Source organism: Felis catus, chromosome A3 (assembly GCF_018350175.1).
Source record: "Felis catus isolate Fca126 chromosome A3, F.catus_Fca126_mat1.0, whole genome shotgun sequence".
Classification (NCBI taxonomy): domain Eukaryota; kingdom Metazoa; phylum Chordata; class Mammalia; order Carnivora; family Felidae; genus Felis; species Felis catus.
In genome coordinates, this window is record NC_058370.1 from 105,722,390 (window position 1) to 105,740,366 (window position 17,977).

The 17,977-nt window shown below is 39.0% G+C and overlaps 1 protein-coding gene across 1 annotated transcript in view; it reads right to left on the reverse strand.

The window, feature by feature from the left end:
* Positions 1-17,604, reverse strand: part of EML4 (EMAP like 4) — a 161,772-nt gene extending 144,168 nt beyond the window's left edge. The window contains exon 1 of the mRNA XM_019827636.3: positions 17,306-17,604. Within this exon, the coding sequence (XP_019683195.3) occupies positions 17,306-17,330 (25 nt within the window). The 5' untranslated portion in view covers positions 17,331-17,604. The remainder of the gene's footprint in view (positions 1-17,305) is intronic.
* Positions 17,605-17,977: the final 373 nt, after the last annotated feature.

A 17,977-nucleotide genomic window follows, 5' to 3' on the forward strand; every position in this document is an offset into this window, starting at 1 on the left:
CTATATGAAATTCTAAAAAAAAATAAAATATAGCAATAGAAAGTAGATCAGTGGTTGCCAGTAACTGGAGGTAGAAGGCACCACTGCAAAGAAATATGAGAAAACTTTCTGGGGTAATGGAAATGTTCTGTATCTTTTTTAAAAAATGTTTATTTCTTTAAAAAAATTTTTTTTAAACGTTTATTTATTATTGAGAGACAGACACAGAGCATGAGCAGGGGAGGGGCTGAGAGATGGAGAGAGACAGAACCCAAAGCAGGCTCCAGGCTCTGAGCTGTCAGCACAGAGCCTGACGCGGGGCTTGAACTCACAAACCGCAAGATCATGACCTGAGCTGAAGTCGGACGCTTAACCAACTGAGCCACCCAGGCGCCCCCAAAAAATGTTTATTTCTAAGAGACACTGTGCATGCAAATGCAGGACAGGAGTGGGGGGAGAGTGCCAAGCAGGCTCCACACTGTCAGGGAAGAGGCCAATGTGGGGCTCGATTCCACAAACCGTGGGACCATGACCTGAGCCACATTCAAGAGTTGGGTGCTTGACCAACTGAACCACCCAAGTGCCCCAGCAATGTTCTATATATCTTAACTGTTACAATGGATACACAACTATACAAATTTTTCAAGGCATAATTACTGTGCACTTAAAATTAGCACAGTTTATTGCAGGTAAAGCATAATTCAATAAAGCTGATTTTTAAAAAACGAAATCTCAAAACTACCCTTTATTCTTTTTCATTAAAATCAAGATATGATAATGAGGTGTTCTGTAATGTTTCAAAACAAACGACTGTGAGAATCTGCTATCAAGAATGTATCTTAGAGTCGCCTGGCTGGCTCAGGTGGTAGAACATGTGCCTCTTGACCTCTGGGTTGTGAGTTCAAGTTCCACAATCGGTGTAGAGACTGCTTTAAAAAATGTATTTTATTTGATAACAAAAATGCCAAATTACCAAAGGAACAGAGTACGCTTAGTTTTGAAGAAGTACAATACTTTGACAAAATAACAGACTGGCTTATCTAGGATTACACAAAATGTCAGTGATAAGAGGTAGGAAGAGATTAATAAGCAGGGTAAGAAGACGATTCTCAACACCTTGCTCTAAAGACATTTTCTCATACAACTCATAGGAATGTATCTTTTTCTTATCTGTTGGTTTTCAAATTCCCTCATTTTCCTAGGGTGTATGGTTAAGTCTGTCAATATCTTATGGCAAAAAAAGGGATATTGAAAGTATCCACAGAAGATTCCCCCCAAAAAGGTAGTAGAGTAAGGGTTGAAGATGAAAAGTTAAGTTGGAGCCAGGTGGCAGGGAAGGTTGGAGACCCAGCTAAAAGTTTATCTCATAGAAATTGGAAATGATAAAAAGTTTTTAAGCTGGGTAATAACAAAATGTTGATATACTGAAAGAATAATCTGGTGGCCATATGCAGGGTAAATCAGAGTATGAAAAGATCAAAAGCTAAAACATTCATTTGTAGACATCAAAACAATTGCCTAAAGTGGATCAGAACATTTAAAACCACATCAGTGGTTTTCAAACTACCGAAATGACTTCTTTGTTGTTGTCATGACAGAGTCATATCCCTGTGAGTTCTGTCCAAAAAACATCTAATATCATCTTATAGGTGCTACTACCAAACAACTGTTCAGAGCACAGCAAACAGCCCAAACTGCTCTAAGTACCAAAGTAGGTGTTAAAGTCCGGAAAGAAAGAGGGCCAGAAGGTGAAAGAGGTGACCTCATCCTGATCACACAACCCACTGTTTGCCTCCACCATCACCACCACCCACAAACAGCTGTCTGGAGAGCTCTGCTGCATCCTGGGAATTCTCCTGAGTAAATACATAGGAGTCCTGAATCTAGGCTGATAAACAGACAAACCTATAGTAATTATCCTGGTAAAAAACTACATAAGATTTTAAAGAAATACAATCAAAATTCTTCCACAAGAAAAAATGTTATAACTGAAAGACATACATGTCCAAATACTAAAAAACACTATAGTTAACAATAAAATTTTAAATATGAATGATGAAACAAAAAGACTAAGAATCTGAGAATGAACATCTAAAAAAGTATATATGTAAAATAAATAAAAATAAAAAAGTATGTATGTTCCAAATCCCTATCATAAGATCAGATGCTGAGGTATGATAATAAAGTAGCCTCAGTACAGTTGTCAATGTTTTACCTGATTTGTATCCCCACGATTACTTTTCTCTAAGCTTATCTGACACAACCAAACCCCACACAGGTTCTATCATTATCTATTCTATGAAAAAAGGATAGTATGTTTATAATTGACAATGCAGACATCAATGTTTATACAGGATCATTGACGTCCTACTGTAAATAATTTAATGAAAATTGTTTATCGTCTATCTCCCTTCACTATAATATAAGCTTCAATACAACAGGGGTTTTTATTTCTTTTGTTCACTGACATATTCCCAGTATGAAAACAATTCCTGGTGTGTAGCAGTTGCTGAATAAATATTTGCTGATCTATTAGATTTTCATTTTGGGAGCTTTCAGTCACCAAAAAGCTTTCACAAATATTACTATAATCATCATCTCCATGTAAAGGTTGCAATAACAGGTTCAGTTTTGTTCGATTTACTTAAAAGTCACACTTAAGGTTTTTTATTTTTTGAGGGTATTTTTTAAAGTTTAAATTAAGATGTTTGCGTCCTTTAGAAAGTTATTAATTTATGTAAAGTGTCTGACATAGTTCCTAAATCACAGCTGAATAAATGTTAGTGTCTTTGCCTTGCTACCCTCTTTGAAAAAGTTATTCAACTGAACCAAATTTCTTGAAATGTAGTCTATAGAGTAAAGCATCAATGACTGTTTCCTAAAGGAAGTATACTGAAGACTGTAGACTTAACTAACAATCACAGGACTCATACTCCAACAAAGACATAGAAAAACACAGGGCGCCTGGGTGTCTCAGTCGGTTAAACGACCGACTTTGACTCAGGTTATCATCTTGAGGTTCATGGGTCTGAGCCCTGTGAGGGCACTGTCAGCACAGAGCCTGCTTAAGATTCTCTCTCTCTCTCTCTCTCTCTCTGCACCTCCCCCACTTGTGCTTTCTCTCTATAAGTAAATGTTTTAAATGTTTTAAAATTTTTTTTTAAGAAGACAGAAAAGGCAAGTATCTTAGAAAACTACTTACACAGGTGACAGAGACAGAATATAAGTCACAGAATTCACTGCTTTAAATTAGGATAACCAGGAGAACACAGTTGATAACGGTGGCATAGGTTGAAAATTGCAACCAAAGTGGTCTCTATTGGTAGGTAGCCTGTCATTTCTCAGGTATATGGGAGGAGGACAAAAAAAAAAAAAAAAGTAAATTATCATTCCTTTAAGCGATTTCCAAGAGCATAGTAGCAACTATGTCCTGACCTCTATTTTTCTGCTTACACCCTAAACAAAGACATGCTTCTAAGCACAAAACAAAACAAAACGAAACAAAACAAAACAATAAAAAGGCTGGATGGTGGAGGCTTAAAGGAGCCCTCCATGTTTCCAAAGCTTCCTATACTTCATCATCACAGTTCTTACTACTTTGTATTTTAAAAGTCTACATTATAAGCTCCATAGGGCTCTGTTTATATCTGGAAGAGTGCTGAGCACATACCAAGCATTCAATAAATATTTCCTGAATAAATATGGCCTGAATCCCCAACAGAATTAAAAGCTTCATGAGAGCAGGGATTTCAAGTGTCTCATTCACCAATTTTCCAATGCACTTAGCCCAGAGTGTGATCCAAAGAAGCTAATCAAATTCTATTTACTTAATGAATGTGTTTATGACCAGAAAACAAAAAATAAAATAAAATAAAAAAGTAGTCTACATGAGACACAAACCCACATACTGAGCCATTATAGTATGCACTAGTGAACCAAAATGAAGAGTTTCACAGTGTGTGTTTCAGCATGCATATAATCATTGAATCTTATTCACAAAAATTTCAGGAGGTCAAATATTAATTACTTTCCCAATCATCTTGCTCTACTCTAAACTTTGTTCCCCAGTACTTTATTGCAAATAATCCACAAACTAGATCCTAAAATTTCAGAAATGGTTGTTTATGTCAAAAACATATCCACACTAATTATAACTGGAGAGACTAAAGAAATAAAATGAATGCCAAGAGGTACTCAAAGCAGTCAAAGAAAATCAAAGGCTATGCCTCAACTAAACTGAAAACAGGATATCCTTCAAAGTTAAAAAAAAAAAAAAAAAACCTACTCACTCACCAACAGGATTCAGTTATGACACTTTTCTGGAACAAATGGCTCAAAGAAAACTGCAAACAAATTTTGTCATTTGCTCTAATATGTCACTTACACATCAGCATTCCACTATCACTTAAAGATCAGCAAAAGGTAGTGATATCGAGACCAGCATGCAAGAGCAGAAGATGGTTTAAGGAAAAACGTAAGATATCAACACTAAACAGTTTTGTTTTAAAAAGGGAAGTCATCTCAACTTTAGGAAGTCATCAATTTTGGAAAGTCAGAAAAAATACATTCTCTGGAAAAAAATTAAAAAGGAAAAAGAAGTGCATTCTCCTGGAATATGACAAAAATAATACAGCATAATTTGACTCCATAGTACACTAATATCTCACCGAGCCAGAGATTTATCTTAGAAAAAAAAAAAGATAATATTAACAAAAGAAAATACTGGAAGTATAAACAGTCTACAATTCAAAACATATATATACAGGGGCACCTGGGTGGCTCAGTCGATTAAGCGGCCGACTTCGGCTCAGGTCATGATCTTGTGGTTCATGTGTTTGAGCCCTGCATAGGGCTCTGTGCTGACAGCTCAGAGCCAGGAGCCTGCTTCAGATTCTGTGTCTACCTCTCTGTCTGCCCCTCCCCCACTCATTCATTTTTCTCTCTCTCCCTCTCTCTCTCTCTCTCTCTCTCTCTCAAAAACAAACATTAAAAAAATTTTTTTACATATATGTATACTTATCTGAACCCTATGTTTTAAATATACCTATATATATATAATCAAGTTTGTGAACTAAAAACCTCATGCATTTTATTAAGGTCCTCATTCAGAAGTCTATTATTTTCCTCTGAAAAACATGTGGTATCCTGTTATTCAAATAACACCAACATTAGCAATATTTATTAAGTATGATCTTGTCCCTGTAGGTGCTATACCATGCAATTTCAATAGGCATAGGCCTTGATCTTTAGATTCCTCTTTTTTTAAGATTCAAAACAATCCTTACACATAAGTCAAACCAGCTTTGTTATCTGGCTTCCTAGACCACAGCAAATTTAAAATTGGGAATCAAAAGAAAGGCTAGACTGGAAACAGTAACCATTCCGGTAACAATGAGCACCTCCAGAGCCTAGAGTACCATTTCGTGTCCAAAGGAATGATGTTTAGAGAAATAGCTGACTGCAGAAATTGGAGCAAGAAGTGTAAAAGAAAGTTTGAACACGGTCACATCAGAAAGCAAGGAAACCAGCAAAGACCACTAGAATTAGGACTCAGGAGTCGATCTAAAGATGCTTCTACAGGTCAATCATGGGAAAATCTGAGCATAAAAAAAGATTAATGGCAACATGCTGAAACACATAAAATATGTAAAAATCCATAACTTTCAATTTAAATATACAGAACACAAAGAAACATGCTTAAAAAATCAAACGATATACAATCAGCACTTATATTAAACTCTACAGAACAAAAGGTCTAGTTTAACAAATTGCAAAGGAAAGAGAAAAAGGAAAAGGAAATACATATTAAAAGACTTAAGAAACACAGCAACCAAATGCAATATATGGATCTTGTTTAAATCCTGATTTAAAAAAAACCACTGTAATATGACACTTCTGAGACAATCAGGATATGTGACTGGATATCTGATACTAAGAAATTACTGTCAAATTTAAGGTCCAATAATGAAAGAAGAGTCACAAACTCAAATATTATGGGTGAGATTTCATAATAATACAATAAAGCACATTGATGCTAGCTGATAAGCAACAGCAAAGAAGACAGTTATAATTATGTAGAGTCATTTAGGATATGGAACAAACAGTGCTACACAAAAGCTCTTGAAGGCACCGCTGTGTTACAGCAAAGAACCATGACTGACGCTCATAATAACCACCGTCAGTCATCAAGAATAAGTTAAATTATGCTCTAGACACACAGCTTAAGGAGATCAGATGTCCAAATAATGAATACAATGCATTAAAGTTTATATTTATACCTGCTGAGAAGGAAAGATTGATCACAATTTTGTAAAGGAAAAAAACATGGTTGATTTTGCTGCTTAGATATATTTTCTTTCACCCGACCCCCCTAACATACACAGCACCTAACAGTACTTTGCTCCAAGATAACTGCCGACTGTTGAAACACAGTAATAGTAATACTACAGAATAGTAATGAATATAATCCTGACTTCCCACTAACAAATATCTTCAAATTAATTTACATTAATGACCTAGTCTATGGTTTGACACAATTTTTAGGTGTAAGATAAAACACTATGCAGTTACAAATTACTAAAAAACATAAAAAATGTTAGCTAACTAAAGACTCAATTCAAACTCTCATCTGAACCCTATTTAAAATTATATAAAATAGATATGCATGTTGTTATGGGTTGAATTTTATGTCCACATCATCTCATTATGTCAAAAAGCAAGAAAGTCCTCAAAAGAATGATGGGAACATATCAAAAGAATGCAGAAGCTAGCATGAATGGGCATCCACTAGCCAAAATGGGGCCAATGTGAGCATCAAAATAAATAATGGATTAGAACCCATTGAAAAAAATAGGATACCTGAGTCCATACAGAGATAAATAAACCAATAAACTGAAAGTCCAATGAGGAACAGAATATTTACAAAGTTTCAAAGCACCTCCTACAAAATACTTACTAATAACAACAAAAAAAATTTAAGTACTTTTACAGTGCAGAAGCCAGGTAGAGACAACACCTTAATCAAATGATCAAAGTGGCCATCAGTAATAGTACATTTCAAAGATATGCACCACGTGACAGGATGCAATGAAACAAAATACAGTTTTTCACCTTTGTGGCATTTGTGCCAAGGATACAGGACTTGAATTGAATCAGGAGGAAACGTCAAATTAAGGAACATTCTACAAAACAACGGGCCTGTAATCTTATAAAGTATCAAGATCATAAAACCCAAGAAAAGACTAGACAACTAGAAGACTAAAGAGACATGACAACTAAATGCAATATTTGATTCTGAACTGGATCTTTTTGCTATAAAAGACATTATTAAGACAATTAGCAAGATTTGAATGGGTCTGAGGATTAGACAGTAGTATCAATATTAATTTCCTATTTTTTTTAGCTGTAGAATGGTTATGTAGGAGAATGACTTTGTTTATAGGATGTATATAAAGTTATATATAAAAAAATTTTTTTAATGTTTATTCATTTTTGAGAGAGTGAGAGAGCGTGCACGAGTGGGGGAAGGGCAGAGAGAGAGAGAGAGAGAGAGAGAGAGAGAGAGAGAGGGAGGGAGGGAGACACAGAATCTGAAGTGGGCTGCAGGCTCCGCGCTGTCAGCACAGAGCCCGACATGGGGCTTGAACCCACAAGCTATGAAATCATGACCTGAACTGAAGTCAGACACTCAACCAACCCAGGTGCCCCTAAAGTTATATATAATTAAGTGCAACAACTAAATTCTCAAAATGTTATGAGCATGAAGACCGACACCCCCACCACTCTACCCAGCTAGAGTAATGTTGCAAATACATGCCTACAGAGGTCAGGCAATAAAGTAAATACCTGAAACAAGCTAGGTGTAAGGTAAGGACTGAGTCTGCTTATCTGACATACCACTTCGTGCATATATAGATCATGTGGAATGCAAGCCCACAGGGGCAAGATCATTCCATTTTTTCAAGAGAAACCAGAGACCCAGATTTTTATGTGAAATTTCCCAATTTTTAAAACACTCAAAAGTGCCAAACAAAACATGTCTGTCGGCTAAATTTGAACCACAGCTGCCTCAGGCCCAAAGGCATGTTTCTCAAACTGAGACCTAGGGATAAAAGGAAACCACATGATATACATGGAACATATTCTTACAGCCACAGTTTTATCCCATGAGTTTGCCTGGAATTTTCAGAGAGAGGAGACATTTCTATACTTTTAAAATGCTGTATTATGGAATTTAATGCAAAGTTCATATGATTTTTTAGTAATTTCAAACTTACAGAAAAGCTATAAGAACAAGAATAACACAAAAAATAGCCATACAGCTTTTACCAATTTCACCTATTGTTAACATTTTACTCATCTTTATTTGCACATGAGCCTCCTCCCTCCTTGCATATACATATACGTGATTATGCACATGCATTACAAATACAGATATACATATAAAAAACACACATACACATTACGTAACTTTTTCTGAACCATTTGAGAACAACTTACATATACCACGGCTCTTTATCCTTAAAAACTTCTGTGTTTCCTAAGAAAAAAAAATACTCCCTTCCATAACCTTAGGATAGTGAAAACCTGCAGTAAAGGTTTTTATCTAATCTGCCATCTGCAGTCCAATTTTATCTTATCTACCATCCATAGTCCAATTTTGCCAAATGATCCAATGATACCCTTTATAGCATTTTCCCTTGTACTGTAAGATCCAGTCTAGGATCACATATTGCAATAGCTGCCATGTCTCTTTACTCTCCTTTAATCTGAACATTCCACAGCCTTTCTTTGTATAATTAAAAAAACAAACAAACAAACAAACAAACCACAAAACCAGTCTTTCCACCATTTAACAAAAATAGGATGCTTCCCAATTCAGAGTTCACTCAAGATTAGATTCAGGTTATCCATTCGTGGATGGAGAACTACATAAACGATTTGTTCTCAGGACATTATATTCAGAGGCACACGATGTCCACTAGTGCTATTCATTTTGATCACATGCTTAAGGTAGTGTCTGATTTCACCACAGTATAGAGTTACTATTCTTCCCCCTTTGAAATTAAAGAGCAATATATGGGGAGATATTTAAGACTATGCAAAACAATCTGCTCCTCATCAAATATCGCCTTAGATTTAGTTATCTATCAATGATTGGCTATACTCCTAGATCCCTCAGGTGTAGTGCTCACTTCCTCTACTTTAGGAGCATCAGTACAATGGTTTGAGTGCAAGACTAGAATATTAGGCCGAGCTTCTAGGAAAAAAATGTATTTGAGCCATGCCTTAAAGACCGAATATACATTTTTTTTTCTTTGGGGAGAGAGAGAGAGAGAGAGAGAGAGAGAGAGAGAGAGAGAGAGAGAAGTGAGCTGGGGAGAGGGGCAGAGAAAGAGGACGAGAGAGAGAGAGAGAGAGAGACACACACAGAGAGAGACAGAGAGAGAGAGAGAGAGAGACAGAGAAGGAGAGAGAATCTTAAGGCAGGCTCCACGCTCACTCCCTGCAGAGCCTGACATGGGGCTCAATCCCACAACCCTGGGATCATGACCTGAGCTAAAATCAAGAGTCAGACACTCAACTGACTGAGCCGCCTAGGCACACCCTGCCACCAAAGACTGGATAGATTTTGAATATCTACTGGATAGATTTCGAATATCTACTGAGGTGGAGAACCAGTCAAGACACAAACAACTTCATCAGGAAAGCTAAAAAAACACAACATGGTGAATCCTTCTGCAAAATAAAAAATATACCCTAGCCTAACAGTTTTATAAAACTATATTTCTACATACTGAGTTTGCCTGAATTACACTGATTCTAGAACTATAGATATATTTTACTGCTATTGATACTAACTATATTCCAATCATTATATTCAGATCCTAAAAACTTTTGGAAAACAGAGCACACAGTTCATTACAACCACTTCTGATGTTCATCCAACTTTTCATATGGATGTCAACCTTCTCACCTAGTCTCTCAAAGATCAGGATCAGCCACTAAAGGTATATATTTCATCTGACTGTGACCCATAGTAAGAAATAAATTTTACACTGCAACCTACGGCAAACATACACAACCGAAATTAAAAGCTCCTTGAAGCAATATCATGTGAAGCATTGATATCTTATAATCTTTTTTTTTTTCCTCCTCCTCCTCCTTTTTCTTCTCAATGTTGGTCTTGATCCCAAATAAATTTCTTTCTTTTTTTTTTTTTAATTTTTTTTTCAACGTTTATTTATTTTTGGGACAGAGAGAGACAGAGCATGAACGGGGGAGGGGCAGAGAGAGAGGGAGACACAGAATCGGAAACAGGCTCCAGGCTCTGAGCCATCAGCCCAGAGCCCGACGCGGGGCTCGAACTCCCGGACCGCGAGATCGTGACCTGGCTGAAGTCGGACGCTTAACCGACTGCGCCACCCAGGCGCCCCCCAAATAAATTTCTAAGTCCATAATTATAAGTCATGCACAAGACCTACATTTGAAAAACACTACCCTAGGGGTGCCTGGGTGACTCAGTGGGTTAAGCGGCTGAGGCTCAGGTCATGATCTTGCAGTTTGTGAGTTCAAGGCTGGTGTCGGGGCTCTGTGCTGACAGCTCAGCTTCAGATTCTGTGTGTGTGTGTGTGTGTGTGTGTGTGTGTGTGTCTCTGCCCCCCCCCCCCCGCCCTCACGCTCTCTCTCTCTCTCTCTCAAAAAATAAACAAATATTAAAAAAAAAAATTTTTTTTAAAGAAAGAAAAACGCTACCCTAGAACCTGGCATGGAGTTCTTTACCAGATTAGACTCCCAACAAAGTCTGGGACAAAGTTTTCACTCACTTCAGGTGAAACAAGAAAAATAAGAACATAATGAGTGATTTTTTAAAGGACTCTATTCTGAGATTGTATATAATTTTTTCATCTTCAAAAGCTCTTTCATGAAACAATGGTGAAAGTGAAAGTTGTAAGTTGTCCATTATATACTGGTCCCCTAATTTTTTCCCCACATTTTGCTGGATCATAAAATCTCCAATGTTGTGCTGTGAGCTTTCAAAGACACACAAGAGTGTTAGTCTTCAATGGGTTTATAATTTGGCTGGAGAAACTAATAATAATTCTAAGACTCGTCATAATTATTTCTACCTTATAGGAAGAAATATCCCGTGATAAGTGCCCTAAGAATGCTCTTAGGATAAAAGTTCAGTACTTTGGGCTGGGAATGAATGAAAGGGAACAAACAAGGAAAGGCATTTAGAAAGGAAACAGTATTTGAGTTGGGGCTTGAAGGGTACTGAGAAATAGTCACAGGGATGAAAAAAGCACCAAAACTTGGGGAACAAGACACAGGTCATCTTTGGCCAGAGCTTAAGACTGTACAAGGAGATAATGGAGGACCTAGAGAACAAGGCTAACTTGTTTGAATTCGGTCATCAGGGCAATGAAGCGGAGAGAGTGAATGGCACAATCATAGCATTGCCTTAGGAATATTAACCTGAAGCCCCCCTCCTCCGACCCCATATAAAATAAACTGGACAAGGTGGAAATTCTTTAGGCTATGCAATAATCCAAACATGGAATAATTAAGTATTTGAACTGTAGCTGGGGAAAAGGAAAGTAAGGGATGAGAAAAGGGGACAAGAATTGAAAAGTCCCAGAAGACATTTTAATGTGGCAGGCAAAAATGGCAAGGGATCAAACATGGTTCTGATATTTCAAGGCTGGATGATACAGACAATGGATAATAAGGAAAAGAAGCTGATTTAGAGGAAGAGGAGTTCAGATTCAGGATATGTTAGATGCAGGAGTAGGTTATAAAGAGTTAGTAGTAGGGTACAGAAAAGAATATTGAACTCCATCAGAAAAATCAGAGTTCAGGGCACTTGGGTGGCTCAGTCAGTTAAGTGTCCCATTCTTGGTTTAGGTTCAGATCATAATCTCACAGTTTGTGAGTTTGAGCACTGAGATTGGCTCCATGCTGCGAGTGTGGAGCCTGATTGGGATTCTCTCTCCCGGCTCTCTACCCTCCCCCACTTGCACTTTCTCTCAAAATAAACTTTAAAAAAAAGAAAAAGAAAAATCGGAGTTCAAGTGGAAAAAAATGGTCAGTATCCAAAAAAAGCAAAAAAACAAAAACACAACAAAACTGGATCTATAGTATGATTTTAACTGTGTAAAAAATTAGGCATAGAGGGGTGCCTGGGTGGCTCAGTCAGTTAAGCATCCGACTTCAGCTCAGGTCATGATCCTGCGGTCCGTAAGTCCAAGCCCCGCACTGGCTCTGTGCTGACAGCCCAGATCCTGGAGCCTGCTTCGGATTCTGTGTCTCCCTCTCTCTCTGACCCTCCCTGCTCGCTCTTGCTCTGTCTCTCAAAAATAAATAAACATTAAAAAAAAAAATAGGCATAGAAAAAGACTAAAAACAAGTATATCAACATGTTCACATCGGCTGCATACAGATGAGCTAAAGGAAAGATCATTTATTTTTCTTTCTTCTTTGTATTGTGTTTTCACTGGATATAAAGTCAACAAATTAGCCACCCCCCAAAAAAAAGTAAGAAAGGAAAAAGAAACACCTGGATTCAAATAGTCTCTTTTTTAAAAAATCACAAACTCTCTGAACCTGTTTCCTCATCTATAAAAGGAGAATAATTTCTTCTCTCCCAAGATTAGTGTGAAGATTAAGTGAGATAAAGTACTTGTAAATTATAAAGCAATATGCAATGTTAAGACATTATAATAGTCTGAGAGAGCTAAAACTACAGGACAAGAGATCATACACAGATACAGAAATAAACTCCAGATTTGAGAATCTTCCATACTGAGGTTATAGCTGAAGTGGATTACTTCCTTAGACTTATTAAAAGTCTTAGAACCTACCCATTTCAAAATAAAAATGTTCTCAAATTTCTTAGGAATACTGAAGTTTTACATGCTATAGAAATAGACTCATAGACATAAAATTAAGACAATACTTTTCCTACATGTTACTCAAACATAAGGTGGAAAAGACCTAGTAATTTCACTCCCTGTATTTGGAGAGCTAAATTAATTATTTCATTGTCTTAAAAAGCCAGGCTCTATAGAGGTACATTCAGCAATCTCCACATGTTCTGTCTCGGAAGTTACATGCTTTATACATAGCACAGCATTCTAAATGGTGTTTCTCCTCTCTAGTCCCATTTCTGGTCCTTCCTCATGCTTAAACATCTCTGGGTATCTATTTAAAACCAGAGAGTAAACTCCTAAAGGCCAAGAAGCATGTCTTATATTTGTCCTTCCCATAAGAACAACCAAGTACAGTACTGGTCACAAAACAGGTACTAACCCACATGCATACTAAGAAATACTCTAAGCTCATGTCACAGATGTTGTAGTAACCATGTAAGAGTTACTATTCATTTCTTATATAACTTAAGCCTATTTTAAGCCCTTCAAGAGACAACTAATAAATAAAAAGTTCCCCAAGTAATATTGTATGAGAAACATTTTTATGTGAATAAACAGTGCTTAAGACTAGATTAATACTTAAAAAATCACATACTGCATCATTTCTTTAAGAGTATATATGAGATGAAAATAGTTCTAATATTGTGATGTTAAGATTGTTTTCTTAAAATATTTGATAAATGGAAGCACACTGCTATTGTTTGTTCATATACCCTGTACCAAAATGTAACATTTCTTACAGATACTAACCCTACAATTTCATTTACTGACATTTTTATTTTTAAAAACTTTTGAGTTTTGTTTTTTAACCTTTGGAGCAGAAAGTTAAAACTGATATGGTTAACTACAGGCTTTTTTTTTTTTTAAAGTATAAGCACTGACAAACCCCTAGGCTAATTCCAAGATAAAAGTCTTAAAATTAAAACCTTTGTGGGGTGCCTGAGTGTTTCAGTTGGTTCAACATACGACTTCGGCTCAGGTCATGATCTCACGGTTCATGGGTTCAAGCCCCACGTTGGGCTCTGTGCTGATGGCTGAGAGCCTGGAACCTGCTTCGGATTCTGTGTCTCCCTCTCTTTCTGCCCCTCCCCTGCTCATGCTCTGTCTCTCTCTCAAAAATGAATTAAACATTAAAAAAAAAATACTTTTGTTATGAAAAAGAGATGCTAAAAAAGACTAAGGATGAAATGCACCTAAGTCTGGGCGCGGGGTGGGAGGGTTAAGTGGGTGTGTGTGTGTAGTAATTTGAAGGCAGGATATCAAGATAGATTGTTCAGGGTACTTCCCCCCCACACCCTAATTTTTTTTTTAAATTGTTTCCAAAGTAGCTGCCTTTTTAAATTACCATAGTCTGTGAACTAAAAGATTCTATGCCTAAGGGAAATTCCAGAGTACAAGCACCTGCCAGCCAAACTGCCTAAAATTCAGCGGCGGCAGAGATTAAAAGCATCCTTTACTTTTTATGTAAAACAAAAAGTAATACAACAGTATATAATTTCAATGAGACACATATAACATAACCAATCCCCTAACACTGCTCTCAACAATTTCAAAAACCACTACACAGTTTTAATTGCCATTGTACATCTTATAAAATGCATATAATAGTGTTTTCCTTATCTAAACACTCAACCATTATGGGTACAGTTTGAATTTTAAGATTTCCACTTTACAAATGGATCTTATTATTCAGCAGAAGACTCCCTTAAATAATCAGCTTCTCTGGAATCATTCTGTTTATAAAGCACCTAACTTTTCTGCTTATATAAGTGTAGTTTTCTCACATTTTTTTTTTCAAGAACCCATCTGGTATACAAAAGGAGATATACGTGTATACCTCCTTGAGAATAAATAAATGCTTTCAATACTTGTGGCCCCAGAGGAACTTCACATGTTTTGAATTGTTTAGTTTAAAAAAAAAAAAAGTTTTAAACACCTTCTAGAATACAAGTGCTTGCCTTTACATTCATGGCTCTCTTAATGATAAAATAAAGATCAATGTAAGCTCTAGACTAAATGAACTGCAGGGAACAGAAACAAACAATTTGGCAAGAGCTAAGCAAAGCTGTTTAAAGACTACCAGTAAAATATACCAGCATTACCCCTCCCCCACCCCTCATCCCTTAGAGGTTTCGATTAAGATGGGGCCTAGTTTTACTCTTACAAGGGGGACAGAAAGAGAAAGCACAGAGCTCCTGTTGAAAACTAGCTTCATCAGGAGCAGCTTCAGAAATACTTCCAGGAACCATTTCTTTCCTTCTCTGTTGACAGAGGTTCCTCTCTTTAGAGAGAGTCATCTCCCCTGCAGCTGATCAACACCATATCTAAAGAAAAGTCTCATCCACTCAAGGACGGCATCAAATGAATACAAAAAATATCTACCGTTGGGGTCCGCTATAAAACTCTTTATGAAAAGTGAAGCCCCAACAACGGTTCATCTTCATAGTCCAATCTCTCATATCAGTTGCCTCATGAATTGGATAAGAAGGGATAAAGTTATTTAACAAGGCGTATCTACTGTTTCAAAATAAACTTAAGTGCCCCCAATTGGTAAGAAAGACTCCCTCAAAACACTTAGAGAAAATGAAGCCTTGGCAAGCCTTCCACAAGTCCTTGGAATCAAAAAGAAAAGAAATAAAAGCGGATTTCTACTGAGTAGTCACCCACCATTCCTAAAAGCTGAGGAGCCGACAATGCAGCGGTATCTCAGTCCCACAACATCTCCCACTATGCTCAATTTTTGCCCTAGTATACGATCACTTCTTTGTGAACATATAGGACAAGTCTTTCAGTCATGATTAGCAAATAAATGCACCCATGAGGCTTAAAAAAAAAAATTAAAAAGCAGTGAAAAATTGATGCCTCTTTAAAAGGAGTCAAGAATGAAACAACCTCACTATGTAAGGAATTATAAGACATCAAAGGTTAGATAATGGGCAACAGGTGCCTTTGGGAGGAAAGAGAAACACTCAGTTGTCTCCTATTTTAGGATTTCCACTCTCACAGCACTCTAGTGTGTGTTTTTCTTTTCTTCCCATAGAGGGTCAGGGCCAAAATTAGGGTTTTTACTATTTAATACCAGTAATGGGTCCAATGCTCTTCGACTAACTTTTTTACTTTAGATTAAAAAAATTCATCTAATCCCAACATGGCTGAATAAAGTATGGCCTATGGCCAGATCATGCACTGATCCATGAACACTCACCAACCAGGGATTTATTATCAAGAAATGCAAAAGAAAGGCTTCTGAAGACAAACTACCTCCACATAAAACACTGAAAATATAAATCCAGCAGCAGGTATCACATAACTGCAGAATCAGCCAAAGCAGAAACTGTTTCTCTCACCATCCTAACAGTTGAGCTCAATCTTTACAGTAACCAGATTCCAATGGCCTCAAAGAATAGTAATTCCAGACACAGATTATAGGGCAGTTGAGTACCAGCCTCTAGTTCTGATTCCCTTAGTTACAAAATTTACTACCTTTATTCTGGTGAAAGGGAACACTGGAAGGATACTGCAGCCTACTTAATAACCTCTTCCATTCCACAAAGACAACATATTCCAAAAATGGAGAATCCTTTCTTTCCCTGACAGAGGCCCCCTTTCCTATGGATTCACTGGGCAGGATTACTTCTCCCCAGCATGCTCGCAGAGCCAGAAAATACTTCTGCTTTCACTCTTCTTTTAAAGAGGGTCCCCCAACACAGATGCACCTCTTCCTTTCCTGTATTAAGCAAATGATGCTTCAGTGCTTCTAGTTCTCTCCACCACTGCAAAATGTTCAGAGAAGTGGAAGGAGAGAAGGGAAGTTGTCAGACACCGAAAGATACTTAAAAGCAGCCTCCAAATTTAAAGTGAAGACTGAGGGGGGGGGGGGGGGTGCCCTCTTCCTGAAGAGGGAATGGGGGTCCGTAACCTAAAAAGGGACCCTCTGCGTGGGTGAGGGGTGCCTCCACTCTGAAATAGAGTTCAGTATGTGGAAAGGGGGAGGAATGTTGTGCCCTGAAGCGAGGTCAGGGTTTCAGAAAGGGGTGCTCCAACCCTGAAGATGGGTCTGTGGGGGGAGCCGTGAGTGTATGGGAGGGGTGTACCAGTTACTGGGGGGGGGCCTCTCTGAGAGAGGGGGTTTCCACTTTGGGGAAGGAGGGCCCTGCACTGAAGGGGACGCTGGGAGGAAGGGAGGGTCTTGCTGGGGAGGGCTGGGCATGGGGGAGGGGAGGGGTTCTGAGTCCACCAGAGCCAGTAGAGGGGCGGCAGCCTCGAGGGGAACATGTGCAGTGGAACTACTACCATCCCCAGGGGCAGGGTGGAGAGCAGGGCCTGGGCTGTGTTTGGACAGAACAAGGCTCCCACCCTGCGCAGAAGCCGGAGGAGTCCCCAGGCGTACTCACCGAGGCTGCCGGCGAAACCGTCCATCTTGCGGGGAAAGCGCCGGGCTCGGGGCTCAGCGGGGCGGGCACTTCATTCAGCGGACCGACAGACTGGCCAACGCTGAGCCTGACCCGCTCACTCTCTAGGTCGCCCGGCTCGACTCCTAGCCCCCGCCTCCGTCGTCCGTCGGTCCGTCCGCCCCGGGACAGTCAGCCGCGGCCGCCCGGGCCACTTCTCCGTCAGGTTGAGAGCCGCACCGCTCCGCCGCCTGCCCGGCCTCCCTCCCAGGCAGCAGCCGTGAACGCCGCGCCGCGCCCCGCCCCCGCGCCCGCGCGCAGCGGTAGCTCCGCCCCCGCGCACGCCGTCACGCTTCCGACTCCGCCTCCCACGTGACAACACGGAGGCGGGGGCTTGTCGACCCTTCCCTCTCACCTTGCTTCGGCCTCGGGTTCCTGCCTCCTGGAGCCGGAATAGTGGCTGCGCTTGCGCAGTGGTCCTGCCGAGGGCGTAGGACTTGGGTCTTGAAGCTGGTTACGAATAGGTGGAGATAAGGGGTGGCCTCAGGCCTGAGATTCTCAGGAGCATCGAGGGACTCTCTCTCGTAGCCCCCAGGGAGCCTGCGGGGTACCCCTGGAGCCCAAGTCTAGAACCCCTTGGACAAAAGATGGTCACCCCGTGGGTCCTACGAGGAC